Below are 18,673 nucleotides of genomic sequence, written 5' to 3'. Positions count from 1 at the left end.
CACAAACCTACACAACCCTGATGAGAAACAGCTCCTGAAGTTCTGGGACAGCACTCTGGCCTCTTTTTGTTTCATATTCTTTATGCCTTTCAACATACATTTTTTTTCCATTACTGTTTCTTTAATGTTTCCCTCCCTTGCATATTTGCCCTATGACAAATGCATTCTCTACTTGATCATTACTAGGTCTGTATGGGAGCAATCCAAGTTTTGTGGAGCAGGCCTAGTTTTGGATTAGGAGTCAGAGCTACCGACAGATTTAGACCTGTTCTGATTTAGGAGTTTAGTACAGGCTTCTCCAAGGTTGAGAACTTTAAAAGTACTCCTACGCAGTAGCTGGTTCAGAGAGGGAGTTTTCAGCTAGGCAGATTTATAGCATTCAAATATATAATATCTAGCATCACTGTCCTACCATATGCTGATGTCAAATGCTTCATAGGTCTGGGACCTTTTTCTATCTCAGCCTGGTGATATTCCCAGAAATTACCAGCCCAGGACATCCTTTCTCAGGTAGGCTGTATTTCAAAGCAGGTGGCTGGACACAAGCTGGATCACTAGCCATAAGAGGAGGAGACCACTCAGCCGTATGTCCAGCTTTTACAGCAGTGAATACGTATTTCCAATATGTCTCAGTAAACAAATGTACTGTAACTCTCTGTATAAAGATCATCAGAAGCTACGCATGCCCAAGACTCCATATAAATCCAACACAGATTATTGTTGCAGAGATTAAAGGTATTGGAGTGTTAAAGGTCTCTGATAACAAATTGGGAAGACCCTGAAAAGTGCAGGTCAAACATGAGATGCTGGAGCCAACATTGCAAGATTGTGGAGGGGAGACACTGCAAGATCTTGGAGGGCACACTGAGGTCTGAATCCTAAAAACCTTCAGCCTACTGCTAGACACCATTCATGAGGAATGTTGCTTAATTTTTGTGGACAATGACTCCCTTCCTCTAAGTCTTAAAATGCACTGTACATCCAACCGCACCTTCTTGGCAAAATTATTAAAACATGAAAGGATAGCATAGGTAATAAAAGGTGCCATTTGATTCTCCTCATGGCTAAGACAATGGCAAGCACTTTAAAGGGTGTACACACTGAGGACAGTCAGTAACTTAGCAATTTGGGTTTTTTGTTAATCTTGTCATTGATGAAGCTGAACACTTACACTTAAGTACTTGAAATAGGAATAAACAGAATTTATGCTGCTCTGCTGGACTGTTGCAACTATTTTGTCACAAGAAACAGCTGAATTTGGGACCTGCAAGCTGCTAAACACAAAAATATCACATTCAGTTCAGAGGAAGCAAAACTGTAGCGGAGCCATCTTTCTTTCTATCCAGTTCCCATGTTGCCTGGGCTTGGGGAATTCCTTGTGACACAAGTCAAAGCAGTCACGGGGTTGCTCTAAGCTGAGCCTAGTTACCTGCCAAAACAGTTCCGAGGAGACTCTCCTACCAGATGAGAATTATGGTAGTTAAGTGCACTGCTCTGCGATATCTGCAGCTCCTCTGATTATGGGGCAATGCCAGCCTCATACTAGGACAGGGCTTCCATCATTCTGGCATAAACTACTCCCTCCTTAAAGAAATGTTAAAGTCATATTGTATGCTACCAATATTATCACTTGGATGTGGCCCAAGAGCTTTATTTTGTACATCAAAATTGATGAGTCATTTAAAACTATAAGCCAAATCCATATTCCACATATGCATAAAAAAATTTCTTCTGTAGAACAAATGTCAACTAAATACCACTCCGGACTGAGGACAGTTGGCCTGAGATGTCTGATAACTCTTGGAGCACAAACAGATTTTTACGACACCAGGAATTTAGCAACATGATGGAAAACTTTGGCCTGAGTGAAGATGTACATCTCGCCTTTATCCGTATCATGAGATTGGACTGATTTACCCATGAACTCTACCTGCCAACACAAGAAATGCAGGAACTGTTTGACAGACAAACAGACCTGTCTTTTGTTTACAAATGCCAAGACTTCTGGATCCCTGGCTCCAGAGACGCTTGACATGCAATGCAGTGCAGCTGTGGCCATCCCCGGGAAAGCAATGAGACGGGTGTTATTTGAGTACGCTCTCAGCAAATACTGACTGAAAGTCCTGTCCTCTGATTAGTTACTGTTTGACAGCTGCTATTTATTATGAGAAAAATAGCAACTATAAAGCTGCTTGCTACTTTATTTTCCTGAAGCTCAGCAGCAACCATGGCGCTAGGATATTAAAAGACAAATTTTTCACTTAGTACATCTGACCCCAAATCACTAGGGACCAACTGGTCAGATTGCTAGCCATTAATTACCAGCATGTTTTTAATGTCTCGACCACTTCTAAGATTAAGCACTATCCAAAACTATTATGACAGTATATTCCTAGAATTGTGTTAATAGAGGATAATGCTGATTTTGCATACACAACTTTGCAGCTCCTACCTGTAAAGTGCTGATGTGGACAGGAGTCCCTGTGCCATTCACAGTGTTCTTCTTGGCAGCATTTCCACCCTTCCCCTCTGCTTGCTCTGCCTTGGCAATCTTTGCTTTTTCAGCTTCAATTCTTTTTGGATTGTTTAGCATTACCTGAACCACTGCATACTCCACCAGGGATGCAAACCCAAAGAGAAGGCAAACGATCAGCCAGACATCTAAGGCCTTCACGTAAGACACTTTGGGAAGTTCAGCGGCAAGAGTGGTACATTCAGATGCCAAGCTGAGCACTGAGAAAATACCTACAAAAAGAAAAACAATATACTGATTAAAGAAAACTTACCCTTATTGGCACTGGCTGTGCTTTTCCTCTGAAACAGACAATACGGAATGATGTTTTGTAACAGTGACTGGGACTTCACAATGTGGTCGGTGCAGCAGGTAGACAAAGTACACATCCCTCCAGTTAATGAACAAGTTAAACTGAATACTTAGGTAGGATATTGCAATTAATGATGAATTATTAATAATGAGTACCTTCATTTTATAAACAGAGAAACAAATAAGTAAGGCTAAACTGCTTGCTGTGGTCTTCCTGCCCCATCACACATCACACAGTTAGGAAATGGGCTTTTCAAAGGTTTATCTTAGAATGTGCATTTAAGTCTGGGAAGACGGAAGAGAAATAAATGATACTTAAACCAAAATACTCCAAGTCCTTTAAATTAGACTACTGTTGTCCCAGAAATCTGAACTGTGCTACAGCAGAAGCAATTCTCTGAATGACCTGTCCACAAGTGTCACATGCAAACCTTACATGAAAGGGAAGTTTTTGCTGAAGAGCAAAGCTGTACTGGCACATTAAAAAGTCTGTGTTCCCGATTTGCTGTGAAGATGAAAACACTGAGGTGACTGAGGGTCTACAATCATTCCCTATTTGAGCTTCCAGGATCTAGAGGAAGCTTTCTAGATAAAGGGCATTTCAGGAATCCTTTATCATGAACACCGCCGCCCCCCCACCATCTGCAAAGGCCGTTGAAAGGTTACACTCATCATCAAACTGGGCTTCAACAAGCATTTCTCCTAACACGGCTTCCAAATGTCATCATCAACACAGGGCTCACATCACAAGAGACAAAATACAAGCTTGAAAGATTTCCCACAGGCTCCTGTGAAACAGAAATAGTAGCATGAACAGCTACATTTGGAAAAAGCTTGGGAAAACTTAGTTCAGCCTCCCAGCTCAGAATGTCCCATTTTAGTTTCGTGAACACTAATGATAAAAATATTTAGTTACAAGTGGGTGGCTTCATAGAATGTCATTGATGTCTATAGAAAATGTTGGCCAAAAGGAGATGCTCAGTTAGTCACAACTTCATTTCTTATACTGGTCACATGTGCTACCCAAAGCATGAAAAATTTTGTAATTCATAGAGAGATCATTTTCTTCAGGTTCATTTTAAGTAACTGAGGATGTGAAATGTTAATAAAACTGAAAGTATCTGTATTGGCTTATGAAAGTATTCAATTCTAGTTGACCATAAGTAACGCATCATTCTTTTGTTACTGTTCCCACCTAGATTTCAATAAGATTGATATGATACTTTATTTGGTATTAATCTCAAATGGGCAATGTACTAGCTGCTAAAACACTGAAGAGAAAGTATAAATAAATTATTACAGTCATATGATTTTAAAATATAAAATTTTATGATATTTAGAAATGTGTAAATCAATGTATCATTGCAAAGCTGGATTTTTTTGTCCATTGGGATAATACAGAATGGCCAGATGTGCTATCTCAGATCAGAATGACATGGCACATACCAATCAGACAATCCTCAGTGCCCACTCTGGCTTCTTTTCCATCTACTGTATCTGAAGCATTCAAGTACAAACATTCACATAAGGACAGACAGTGAGCATAGAATAGTCCCCTTTTTAAAAAAAAAATATTTTCACTGACCGCTACCAGCTGTTTGGGGATGAACACTAACTATGGATCATCAGGAACCGCAACAAGTACAAATAAGGCTGTACTGCCTCTTAACATATATAGGACACCTCTACCTAGCAAGCCCAGCTTGCTGTTCGTTTTCTAAGAGTGTACTGTATGAAGTACCATGCATATCTATGCTAGACTTTTGAAAGACAGCCTCTACTGTTACCCTGAATGACCGAATTAGCCAGTGATATGGACTAGCTCAACATCTTGGATATTGTACATTTTTTTCCTACTAACTTTAAAAGTGTTTACTATCTTAATATGCCAGTATTGTTATCACGCCTGGTGCTGAAAATATTTGTACAACCACTTCGTAGAGCTTAAAATACTAGATCTTAAAATCCTGGATTTAATTCTACAAAATTAACTTACAAATTCTACTAGCTGAAAATATTTTAGTAGAGCTTTCATTAACTTGTTCCATGGAGCAACTGAGGTCACGGTGACCTGCTGCTAATTTCCATTTGTCTGAATTCCTAGGATGAAAAGTTCATTCTCAGAGTCTGAGAAACTTCTAGGTTTTCAAGGTAACAATAAAGTGAGATAGAAGCACAGAAATAGTCTATCCAGCATGCATTTTCTGCCAGAGCAGAGTTGGAATGGCCTTGGAGACCCTAGTACCAGGGTTCTAAGTTGCACCTCTGGCAGCAGCTGTGCTAGGTACCTATCTAACACAGACCAAAGCTCAAGGCTCGAATGTGAGTGAGGAGAATGAACAAATACACTGCAAGATTACTTATTTAAAAAAAAAAAAAAGGAAACAAAAAAATCCCCCTTTTCTTCTCAGTAAGCACTAAAGAGAAGGGACAGAGCTCCTTCTTCACATTTGCAAGTAAAGGGAAAGTTGGTCTTTCTAGGAAATACCTCTGCTTTTTTGCCCTGGCATCCCTCTTGATGGCAAAGTTGAGCTTATCAATAAGGTTATCAGTAAGGTTAGTTAGCTCTCAACCTAAAGCATGATTGTACAGAGCTACTATTTTAAAAATACTACCTATGGTTACATGTAGATAGTATCTGAAAGTGCCAGTCCAGCAAAGCACTTCAGCACATGCTGCCGGATAAAAAAATCTCCCATTTTTGAATCCATCAAACTTACTGGCCTCAGCACTATCACCTGGCAGTGAATTCCACAGACTAATTATGTGCTGTATAAAATAGTATTTTCTGCTTTATATTACTGCTTTAAAAAGCCTGGCTTCATCTCACTAATGTTCTTGGAAAAGGTAATATTCTGTCTTGCCTTCCTTATAATTTGACATCTCTAATAGATTCTCTTCTCTCATTAAACTTCATACACTAAAAGACATAATCTTGCCAATCTTTCTTCATACTACAGTTTTAACATGCAGCTTTATGTTTTTCTTATGAGACTCTACATTTGTTACAATTTTATAAAATGAAACGACTAGAACTAAGACAGATCTGAGGACAGGAGTGACGGGGGCCATGCCTGGCTGCAGACTTAGCTGTCCTTTGTATGTGGGGAATATATCATTGATCACCACTCCAAGTTTTTAGTCACCCTGTTGTACCACCGCCTGCACTCTGGACTGATGCTCCATGCTGTCAGGCTGCTGCGGGCAGAGAGAAGTCCGACATCCCTCAGATCCCTACAACTTTGGCAAGATCTTACTCCCGTTGGGGATGGCACAGAGGTGAAGGAAAGAAAGGAATTTTTTCAGCAGATGCTGGCATGCTTTCCACCTGTAAAGAACTGGAGAGTCCTCTGTCAGGCTCATTAAAAGGGGAAACACCATCGTCTAATGAGACAGAAGCATTCAGAGACGTCAGCCTTTACATCTCTTAGCCACAGCTGTCCAGAGATTAGTCCTTTTTGGACTTCCCTACCACCAGATGACCTAGTTGGGTGAAATGCTACAGGTAAAAATAGGGCTTGCAACTTTTTTAGTTCCTACACGGACACAGGCTTTTTCTTCAAACACACACACATCCTTTTCCCAGAACATTAGTAGCAGTAGCCCACTATACTTATTTCTAGGGCAGTTACAATGCATGCTACATTTTCCCACACTTTTTTTCTTAAAATGTCTTATGTTTCACATTATGGAATGCATCCTTGCTACTTCTCAAGGTAAGAGATTATATTTGTTACTTGCTATCAAACTAATACAGGTTGTGACTCCTCCCCAAGTAACTATTAATATTTTTAAAGGTCAAAAGAAATAAAAGCTGATTTGTATTCTGAAATAGACCCCTAGAAAAAAGATACAATAAATATAATGAAATAGTGTTTTTGTTACATTTAATTAGAGCAAGGTAGCCAACTGTGGCTCATAAGCCAAAAGTAGCACTCCAGTCATGGTTCTCCAGATTTTAGAATAGACTATTTCAGTTGGAAGGGACCTACAATGTTCATCTAGTCCAACTGCCCGACCAATTCAGGGCTGACCAAAAGCTAAAGCATGTTGTTAAGGGCATTTTCCCAATGCCTCTTAAACACTGACAGGATTGGGGTATCAACCACCTCTCTAGGAAGCCTATGCCAGTGCTTGACCATCCTCTCGGTAAAGAAATGCTTCCTGAAGTCCAGTCTAACCCATCCCTGAGGCAGTTTTGAACCATTCCCACTCATCCTGTCACTAAATCCCATGGAGAAGAGATCAGCACTTCCCTCTCCACTTCCCCTCCTCAGGAAGCTGTTGAGAGCAATGAGGTTGCCCCTCAACCTCTTTTTCTCCAAACTAGACAAGCCCAAAGTCCTTAGCTGTTCCTCACAGGACATTCCTTCCAGCCCTTTCACCAGCCTTGTTGCCCTCCTCTGGAAGCATTCAAGGAGCTGAACACCTTTCTTAAATTGTGGGCTTTTTGTGGCTCTTATTTTGCCTGTCACACCACTGGAGGAGGAAGAGGCATGGTGGATGACCTGAGATGGGAGAAAATGGGGCTCTGGCCAGGGGATATGTGGATGCTTTTCCACCTAACAAAACTCGGCACCACTCCTGCTCCAGCTGGCTCTTAACACAGGGAGTTCAACTACCCACTGCTGCAAGACTCTGCAGATCACAGCCACAGACTGGTAAGGTGATGTGGCAGGTCCTGACTCCAAGGGTCTCCAGTGCTTATCAACACACATTCATGCACCTGAGGCTGCACAGGAATCCCATCCTCTGGGGGTGTGGAGGTTCAAGTGTGGGTGAGAGGTTTCTGAAGAAGGCAGGCAGCTGGAGGGATTCTGCAACTTCATCCTTGGGGTCTTGAGAACAGGGGCGCTGAACTTCCTGGGACATGGAAAATATTTGGGGAGGTGGAAGTGCCAGGGAAAAGAGGAGCATGGGGATGCCAGGGCATGGGGAAGGAGAGGTCATGGCATGGGGAAGGGAATCCAAAGAGGAAAGTGTCAGAATGCAAGAGCCTGACTCTACATTTCATTGAGCTGTTGGGGTCAGCAGGTTTGGCCACTCCAGAGCTGCAGTCCCACGTACATTCCAATTAATTAAGATAATATTGTTTTGATTAACTCCATGTCCTACTAGTTCATAATAAATGAAGGGCCTGCCTACCGCATTCTGCTGAGCAGCGTGAATGCACGAGCCTGAAGTACTCTCATGAACTGAGTCTCTAATTAAATAAAATCAGGTAACAAGGATGCTAATTCTCTTCCAGACATCATTCTGTTTTCATTAGTCTTCAGAAAAACTGCTCCTAGAGGTAGCTATTTAGAGCCTTACGCATCATCCTGCTTTTTACTGATTATTCAAATGTTCAAATTCCTATAAACTGCATATTGCCACAGTGTCTGCAGAACCACCCATACAGGGATAAGATCAGATTTGTCAGGGTTGAGAGGGGCAGAGAAAGTGTGCTTTATCGCACAAATGCTGGAACCATTATCAAGCGAAGTCTTAATGTGGAGATGGATTTTACAGGACTAGGAATGAGGAGGTTTTAGTGAAAATGATGAGCGGATAATGGAAGTGAAGTTGCTTTCCGTGTCCAGTGTCATGTTGTCAAAGCAACTGAGAATGGCTCGATGGCGTTAAAGTGGATTGTGACAGTATGTGTAAACGCAGGTTACCCAGTGGGACTCTTGCAGCACTTGCATCAGGATTGATCCAAAATGACAGCCAGGATAGAACAACAATTAGCAGTGTAGGAGCATAAACACCCATCATGTAAAATCCAACTTGTCTTCTTAAAGTGAAGATTACTTCTACACAAGTGTAATAACCTTTAAAGAAATAAATGCATTAAAGTTTAATGTCCTTTGCACGTCAACCTCTTCCAATCTGTATCTTCCAGGCCTCTTTCTATTTAAGTTAAGAGCAAAAGTTCAATGATTTGATTTTCTTCATACAGGTAAAGAGTTCAATTTGAAAAAAAAAGTGTTCAAAACACAGATCTATATAACCACCAAGTGTGGCCAGGCATGTGGTACTCTCTGTGCTCTACAAGGCACCCTCCATCTTTCCACAGCACGTTAGTAACAGGCAGTTAAAAGTGACTCATCTTGATGTTGGCTTCAGGATGCAGTCCAGATAAAACCAATGGGGTCTAGCTTAAGCTAGCTAGCTTAGCTAATACTAGTTTAAGCTCATCTGAAAATCCTACTTAGCATTAATTTGTGCAAAAGACGGAGGAATTAAGAAATATTAATGTAGAAATTTCAGAATGGAAAGGAGTGATCTGAATGTGAATCCAAGCAAAGATTCCCCCAGTACTGAAAGCTGGTACAGGTGGCTTCTGAAATTTATACAGACTTTTTAAAAAATACTCTAAAAATACTGTAAATTTTGAGAACAAGGAATACTGCCTCAAATCTTTTAAAATTAGCATATAAAGTACAAAAACGTTTACACGTTCTGATATAAACGTGTAAAGATTAATTCAATAAAAAATAAAGCTGCAGATACTAGCGTCTTTGCTGGAAATAATCAGTCAGGTAACCAGAAAACAATATTCTATCACAAGAAAAAGGCATTCCTATGCTATATTACAACAATTTCAAAATTCAGATCAGTCTATATCAATGAAGTTGGTGCAAAGCTGATTTAGATAGAAGATAGAATATGTCAAAAATAAATCTATCTATCTGTCTACCTATCTTCCTTCTATATTTTATCAATTAAGTGCCGTAGAATGATAAGTCATCTTAAAAGTGCTGTTTGGGCTTACAATAAACAAAACAACAAAAGAATAAAACATTAGGGAATAATTTCCTTTTGTAGAAGACGTTATACGATATTTTATAGTTCATTCTATCCTCTTCAATGATCTGTTGTCTGATAAATTTCCCCTCTAGTATTTCTGAAGAGCTTCCATTTACTTTTAGGATTTATTTTCAAATGAAGGATGATCTTCAAAATCATTATTGGTTTCCTTTATGCCAGAATGCATTCTGCATGCCTTTGACTCATCTTTCATCAGGCAGAGAATAGTATCTATTGCCCTCACCATTCAGCTCGCAAGAACCTATTTGGATCTGTCATACATATTGATAGACAAAGAATAGGCAATTTGCAAATTTAAATAGTCATTTATTAAAGTAAATACATAAATATAAATAAATTTTATTGCCACAAAAAGTCACTCCAAATTTGTTGACCCTCTTTCTACTTAGGTAGGTATGATAAAATGCCAGTTGATGTAAATTGGTAGTAAAGATTAAGTTCTTTGCAACTGGCAGGGATCTCCTATATAAGATGTAATTTGGAAAATTTGCTTCTACATGCAACACTGCATCTTGATTACCTGACAAAATCCTTGACTGAATTACTTTTAACTATGTGTGCAAAATCTGCTTTTTTAAATGCCTTCAATATAAGAATTTAAAGTAAAACAAACAACTACTGATTACTGAAAAGACCCTTTAAAAATACTTCAGAGTACTAAAATATTCCATTCACTTTAATGAAGTATTAACTCCAGTCTTGATTATGGGACTAACACGAACGTTCTTAATTTTTAAACAAAAAGGATTTGCAATAAAAGAATTAGGAAAGCTTTTAAAAATTTCATGTCATCAATCCACCCACTCTGATGGTTCTCTCATGTTCTTTCTTTAATGCTCAAATCACATACAAACACAGAAAATGCGACCATTTTACAAACCATTTTGTACGGTGTCATTTCAACTTGTGGTCACAAGGTGCTGAAACTGGAGAGAACACTAATGATTTTCTTTCTTGTGTAATGGCAAAGTTGTACAATTCTCAGATTTTTATTTAAGGTTCCTAAAAATACCTAAAATATCTAAAGATTTTTTAGGTGTTTAATTTTAGATTTAGGACAAAACACAAAATGATTGTGATAACTTCAATAATAAGATAGAAATCTTAAGTATCTCCTTTTTCCCTCAAATAGAATCCAAGTTTTCCAATTCTCCCACTTTTATGAATTTTATTTGGGATTTGCAAGATCAATTCGTTCAATTTTTCACTACTTTATAGCCTATTTTTTCAGTAAATTCATTGTTTAATTAAGGGTAAAATATTTTTCTCACTGCTAAGTAAGCTTCTACCATATCCCAACTTAGATTTGAATGAAATCACTGCCAGTTGTTGGTTGTGCTTTCACAAATGCAGAATTTTCCTAAGGAGAGCTAATTTCATTTTATTTAGAAATGGTAAATCACCCGAGATGCTGAATGATGTAATTAGGCTAAGAACTCACTCAATTTGCAGTTAAAAAACAAACCTCATTTCGATTTTCATTATCTTTTTCAAGTTAAATTCCTTAACTTTCAGATCTACTAAGGTTACTTGCGATCTCTTCAGACTTGGGATCTAGCTCAGGAGCAACTGCAAGTAACAGACCCTTGAATTCAGCTGAGTAGTCAGCAAGAAACTTGCAGAGGGTCCTCAGAAGCTGCAGCACCACAGCTGTCCTTGAGTTTTAATGGGAGATTTATGCATATGATGCAAGAGCACTGACTAAAATACACCCTGCTGACTTCTGTTATTGTAGAAAGTCTTGCAGTTGCCACAGTATGAGAGTAGTTTGGATATAATTATAGGCTAGTTTGGATATAATTATAGGCAGGAATCAATCAAGGTAGAAAAGATAAATCATTAGAAGCCAGAGTACAGAAACTATTGGATAAATTCGTGCCCACACTCAGAAAATAATCATAGGATTAAATAAATACAGGGCTGAGGATTGTAAGCAGCTTTCTATAATGACAGATTTTCCAGAACACTTAGAGAAAGGAAGAACCTGCAGGGCGAAGCATTTGAAGTTACACTCTAATACTACTTCTGGAACAAAAGTCAAACCAGGAAACCAAAATTAGCCTACTTTGCTGCAACTTGCATAGTTCTACATGAACATCCTTTCAGAAAAGTTAGACACAAGAATAAATGGGTATTAGGACTATAGAAACAAAATGGTGATAGTGAGAGCACAAGACATGTAAGCAAAACCAAGACAAACATTTGATCTCATCTTCAGCCTGGATGTTTCTATATTTGAATTAAATTGCATTAATCATATATGATAGTTACTGTTACATGGACTACTTGTTAGTTAGAAGTAATCTATTTTATCCCATGAAATGCTAGAAATAAACTGGAATATTAACAATTAACTATAAACAGTAATTGAAGGAAGCTTAAAGTTTTTTACCAAGGAAATCGCTTATATTACCTACCTGTGCCTTTGTAATACTTGGTACAGTTACCATATTCAATATCCTCCTTTTTAATATCAAACTGAGGCAGAGCAATTTTCTCTAGCTGTACAGGATCTCCAGACTGCCAGATAAACCGTAAGTCATCAGTTGTGTAACCAACTACAAGAACAAGACAATAATAATAAAGAATCATCTCAGAGTAAACTCTGCAAGAAAATCTAGCTTTGAAGCCTCCATATTCATTCATGCTCTACTTCAGCAAAGCATGAAAAATCTACTGAACTTTAACAGCATTCACAAGTCCTAGTAACTTCAAAAGAATTTAACAACTCAATTACTGTGATGAATCTTGGGTTTTGTGTAAAACAAACTTTCTGCTTAGTTGTTCAGATTAAAGGCCCTGATTCATGAAAGCATTGCCATCCAGGAAATACTTGACCAGCAATTTAAGTAGATATATAATCCTACTGAAATCAATTCAGTGCCTTCATGATCACCTGAGTATGGACAGATGTCAGCATACATCTGAGTGTCTAAATCATGATACATACAACACCACCAAGTGAGATGCAGTGAAAGTTAGGGTCACAGTATTAAAGCATAAAGCAATATTGATTAAATATGCATAATCATAATTATAATTTTACACGCCATATTTCTGCTATCTTCTATTTATTAAGGATTAACTTAATTCAAACAGTGATAATGTGTGTTAAATAGGAACAGAGATGGGGAAACATAAAAAAGATGGGAGTTGGAATGTAGCATTTTGCAATTCAAAGCCTCTGAAAAATGTTTAAAGAACCATTCTTTTTCTGGAGGCATTAAGACAGGGGTTTTTTTCTTTGAAAAACAGCTGGGTGGGGGTTTTTTTTGATTTTTTTTTTAAAGCTGAAAAACATCTTTGCTAAGATTCACAACAACTTAATAAAAATAACAATCTCTCAAAGCTCCATGATGGAAGATAATATTAAAAACTGTTGCTTTAATGCTTCATTCATGAAATCAGTCTCATCCCTTAAAACATACAGCAAATCACAAAACCACCAAGATCCTTTATGATAACAATTACTGGACAGTGAAAATTTTGTCTATAGGGAATGTGTAGAACCGGGGATCATAACTGCAGATACAAGAACAGCTTAGGAAAAACTCGTGGCCTGTTTGTTTTGGAAATCTAGCAACTAGAAACAAAAAATTGATTTGAAAATAACTTAAGTAGAATTAAAACAGCCAATGGCTAACAGGGAGAGCAAGCCCACTGTTGGAACTGGAGGGACAGACAGGAGGTCATGGGTACCATTCTTACTTTTGACAACTGAATTAAAAAGTATAACAAAGTTTAGTGCACACTGTCTTTCGAAAGGACCACATTCCTCCTGAATTTCCATACATCAACTTAGCATGGAGAGAGACAATAAGGTTTTTTAAATAAAGTTATTGACAATTTTTTTTATGAGTAGTTCTTCCTTTCCTAACTACACCTTGCAATGCTTGTAAAGCAACACAGACTGAGAAAGCTTGAGCAAATTTCCATTAATATTGCTGTCTAATTCCAGTTTAACCCCAAATTGATTAGGGTTTACCATAAGAGTTCATTTCAGCTAATGTATATACATATTAGTGATGGTCAAAACTACTACAGGCATACTACAATTCTAAAGGTAAATGCTGGCAATCAAAAACTAAATTGTAAAGTTCTGATATCATTATTACTATTATTACCCTTGTCCCCACTGGGATGACCTGCTCAGCTTTGATTAACCTTACACTTTCTTCACTTTTGTCTTCCCTTCCCCAACCTCACCTCCTCACCAGACCTGGTGGAGTAACAACTGAACAAAGTTTTTGTATTATAGCAGGAACTGGCTGGAGCAAGACACCTACCTTCTCTCTGCTTTACACTTGTCCTTACTCAGGAAAACATAATTACCATGAAAGTGGGATCACCAGGGATCGGAGTGTTGGGAAAAGGCTGTACTTGAGTAGGCACCCTTGTACTTGGGGAGCAGGAAAGAAGATGAGTTTCAGAAACATTTTGGCTGCAACCTCCAGCATGGCATGAAGCCCTTCAGAGATGAGACATAGCTGCCCCTTCATAAAATCAAAACACCTACAGACCAGGGAAGGATTGGTAAAGGAGATGCCTGACTACATCCACAACACATTTTGAAACCACCTTCAAAAGGTTTCATACTAAATGCTCTCAATGTATTGGCATCAAATATCTTTATTTTAGTACCGTAACAAAAGAGTTTCAAACAATACCATGCATCATCAATGCAAGGGGATAAATTGGACCCCAACAACCTACAAAGCAGCACAGGCTATGGAAGTTAAACTACGGGGGGGGAAACCGTGAATTCTTTTTTGCAAATGATACGTGTTTCCATTTTCCATTTTACTAACTCTATTGTAAATCTTTTTATAAAACTCATCAGTTGTCATTACATTTGATAGCAAAAGCTAAAAGAGTGCATGGTGCCATAACTGTAAGAAACATTTTTGATAGGGAAATGTACGTTGGTAGGAACAAGTGAACATTAATTTCAAGATCCATTAAAAATGTTGACATGAATAATACAGAATTGATCATTTTTTGTTTGATTCTCAGACACGCTTAGAAGGCAACCGTTTTTATGCACAGACTGATTTACATACAGCTTTCCAATTGCATCTTGCAGCGCTGTGTATCCATAGGAAACAAGGTCAAGTCCAAAGGGCATGACAGCGTAATAGACAATCTGAAAACACAGAAATGGAATTTAAAAACAGTGTGAGCTGCCATGTAAGCAGTAGACAGCAGTAAGAATAAAAATCACTTGTATTTCATTTTCAGCTTCTAAAACTGCAGAAAAATTTAAAGTTATAATAAGTAGCAGTTTGCAATTGAGCTCTCTCTAGTAGCCTAAAAATAAAATATTATAGAGAGCTTTAAACATATAGTAGTTCACAAATTAGAGACCTACTAATACATGACAAAATACACGTAAGTCATAAGAATAACCAAACCAAAGGTCCATACAGAACAGAGTCCTGGCTCCAGCAGCGGCCAATGGCAGACTCCTGAAGAAGAATATGAGACTACAGCAATCAGGAGATGATATTTCACCAGATATCCAGCAGCATCCCAAAAGCTGCACCTCAGGGACTTCCTAAACCAGAAGTGATGCTTCAAGGGACCTCGACAGATTTTTTTTCCCTCCAGGAAACTGCTTTGCTTCCAGTTGCTCTCTAGAATCTGTGTAAACTTTAATCATGCACAGCATCCTGCAGCAAGGAATGCTATAGCTAAGCTGCACACATCAGGATCACTAATCATCTCCTTTTATCTATCTTGAGGCTGTCTTATAGTTCTTTTCCTGGAAAATAAGGTGAAAAATCAATGTCCACCCATTCTCTCTGTGCCATTCATGGTTTAGAGACCTCTATGCCGCCACCTCAATTATCGTGTTTTTTCCAGCATGAAAAGTTCTGCCTTGCCTGGCTGTTCTGTACCTTTGAACATCCTTGCCTTCCTTCTTGCAGTGGGTAGACCAGAACTGCACTTTGTATTAAAGGTGCAAGTATAGCATAAGTTCATACAGTGGCATGACGTTCTCTCTAACCCCTAACACTTCCTAGAATTCAGTTCACTTTCTCAACCAGTACTGAGCCTTAGCTGACATTTTCAGCGAACTAGCCGTTATTACCCAAAAGTCGTTTTCATAGCTGGTAATAACCACCTCAAAACCAATCTGGTTTTATGTAAAGTTAAAATATTTTTTTCCTATGCGCATCATTTTCAGTTATTTACACTGAATTTCATCTCATACTTTGTTGCCTAGTCATTAGATTAATTAGTAATTCTCACTGTTGACTCTTTATCTTTACTACCCTGTATATTTTGGCCTCATCAAAAGTGTCTGCCAATTCACAGTTTTCCAGACAATTTATGTTGAACAGCACAGGACCCAGAAGAGATTTTTCTGTCGGACTCTACCACTTACTTCTCCTCATGTGAGCACTAGCTGTTTATTCCTACATTCAGTTTCCTAACTGTAACTATATTAACTATATATTCAGGTAATAATTTTTTCCTCCATCAGGGCAATATGTTCCCGTTCACACCAGAAGAAAATTCACTCACTGTTTGGAAATTGAGCCTAATCTCTAAAAAACACTGTGTCTATAAACTCTGCCGATGTGTAATTCATTATGAGATCCTTCTTAATCAACCAATGATCTATTTTCAGTGGATGATTTTTTTCATTGCATGGTGTATACCGTTGATAAACCAAGTCAAGTCACAAAAAAGTATGCAATAATTGCAATGAAATTAAACAATATTTTGGGGTCTTCTGAACAAATCTATATCCAGTAAACCATAGAACTTAATCAGGATTATGTCCCAGTACTTTTACAAAACATTTATATCCACAAATTTTGTAATTTCTGCCTTTATATCATTAGTAAGTAATCATTATTTTCTTTAGTTGATGTAGAAATTCAAGTGGTGTGCAAATTATATTGTTTTGTTGAAGGCTTTACTTCGGATATCTTATCCACTTCATTATGTTTCCAGGAATCTAAGCAATTATCAAAACGGTTTAAATTTTGTTTCCAATAATATTAGTTTACTTAATGTGTTAGCTTAACATGACATACAAACATGCATACACTTCAAATTTCTAGTACCTACTGTGCTATCAATTGAGATGCCTTAAAATATCTTAATTTTATTTCTTTACACACATTTAATTTATTGTAGTATTGTTTACAAACTGTCGTATAAATTTAGTCATAAATTGTATTATGTTACTAAGTCTAACACAGCATATATATCTCAGATCAGGTAAATTAAAAAAAGAGTAGAAATATATCATTAAAATACCTCATGCTGACTAGGACATCTCCATCCCGAAATATAAAAAGAAGGATATTTTCTTGTGTGACATCATGGAAGTTAGCATTTTTTTCATTTGCAAAGAATAAGTCCGGCTTCCAAAGACATTTAAACATAGTTGGGTCCACTGTCAGTGTATCTGAACCTCTCCAGTCATTGGGAAGTTTGAGTCTAGGGTCATTCCACTTCTGTCTTAGAAAGATGTTGACTCTATAATCCTGATGGGAGGAATACATAAATATTAGACTAACCAAAAGTCTAGCCAAAAACCCACAGAGAAAGAAAACTGTTCCATCAGACTCTGAAGAGAAAAACAATTTGTGCCCTCATTTTTCTACCACAAAGATAGTAATCACTATTCAAATGACATTAATCTGTTAAATTTAGTAGACTTTACTACAAATAGCTAGATTATGTCTCACTCATGTTTTGAATATTGTAACTTTCTTTTAAAAAAGGACCAAATTAATCCCCCACAGAATCTTTTTTGCATCCCCTTGATAGTAGCCCCTGTTTTCTAGGCATAGAGAAAAGCATGCAGCAGGGCAGAGGGAGGCCATAGCTTGACTACACTAAATTGCTGCAGGCAACAGGCATGGTATCACTTCTACCAGGATATCCTGCGAGTGTAAATTCCAGCTTATTTGCCATTTGCTTGTGGCACACAGATGGCAAAATAATCAGACTATAAAAGCAGGAAACAGACCAGGTAGATAATAGGTTTTACACTACACACCCAGAACACAGCCCCAGACATTGCAACAGTGACTTGGGACTATTTTGGCAACTGAGAAAAAGTGATGCCAGCTTGCAACACAAGTGCTGAGGTAGCACGTATGAAAGCAGAAACAGAAGAGGTCTCAAAGAGACAATATCAAGGGTTTACACAATCAGGACTCTTGCTCAAGGATGGACAGTAGTAGAGCCATGCTCAATGAGAACCTAATTTCGCCTTTGGGAATTGGAGTTGCACGTGTCTCAGGGCAAAACAATACCTCCACATGTTCTGTCCTTAGAGAAAGCTGTGTGCATCCAAAGGAAAAATCTGACCCAGTATGTCAGATTTATGATTTTTCAGTCTTACCTCTGAGTCTTTCGGCTTTTTACATTTACATTTAAGTGAGTGCCTCTTTTTTAAGTGTATGTCAACTAGGCAGATCACATACAGAAAAAGAATAAAGGTATTGCTGAAACAAAGCAAAAAAATTCAACCAAATAAACCAAAACTCTAAATATAAGATAACTTCTATCTCCAGTCTTTCTAGTTATCTTCTATGGTGTGTTTTGTTTTTTCATAATTGTCTATTAGGTGCAAAGTATCCTGAGATAAGGGCTGTGTCTTTTAGAGCAGTGAAAACACTGCTACTACTTTACAATTAAAGCAAATTGATAGAAATCTGTGAGTGAAGGTTCTCAACATATTTTTGGTTTGTTAATGTATTCTGCATAACAAACTAATTTTATGAAGTTGTTTATATATTAATGCCCTCTTGCACTTTTTTCTGTTGATATAATGCGAGTTCTCTTCTGTTGTACTTACTACAATGTGTACATTTACAGTCCAAAGCAAGTGCCATGTGGAGACATGGTAACTCCAACAGGAAGGAGTTCACTTGGCTAAGACCTCATGCAGAATAATTTACCCTGTTGATTTACCCTGTTAACTGGAATATGGTGCCTACTTCCCCATGTCAAGCCCCCCAGTCAGATCAGCCCAGGTATTTCTTTGTTACACTATACTGTGTAATATTT

General features: G+C 38.0%; 1 protein-coding gene across 1 annotated transcript in view; it reads right to left on the bottom strand.

Moving 5' to 3' along the window:
- The window catches only part of GLRB (glycine receptor, beta), a 33,425-nt gene that overhangs the window by 7,009 nt on the left and 7,743 nt on the right, over positions 1 to 18,673 (bottom strand). Inside the window, exons 3-7 of the mRNA XM_010291261.1 lie at positions 16,910 to 17,139; positions 14,698 to 14,780; positions 12,055 to 12,195; positions 8,485 to 8,637; positions 2,453 to 2,745 (exon numbers count right to left, since the gene is read on the bottom strand). Coding sequence (XP_010289563.1) covers positions 2,453 to 2,745; positions 8,485 to 8,637; positions 12,055 to 12,195; positions 14,698 to 14,780; positions 16,910 to 17,139 — 900 coding nt within the window. The remainder of the gene's footprint in view (positions 1 to 2,452; positions 2,746 to 8,484; positions 8,638 to 12,054; positions 12,196 to 14,697; positions 14,781 to 16,909; positions 17,140 to 18,673) is intronic.

The sequence above is a fragment of the Phaethon lepturus genome, unplaced genomic scaffold (genome assembly GCF_000687285.1).
Source record: "Phaethon lepturus isolate BGI_N335 unplaced genomic scaffold, ASM68728v1 scaffold13397, whole genome shotgun sequence".
NCBI classification, from domain to species: domain Eukaryota; kingdom Metazoa; phylum Chordata; class Aves; order Phaethontiformes; family Phaethontidae; genus Phaethon; species Phaethon lepturus.
This window is presented reverse-complemented; position numbering and strand designations above follow the sequence as displayed.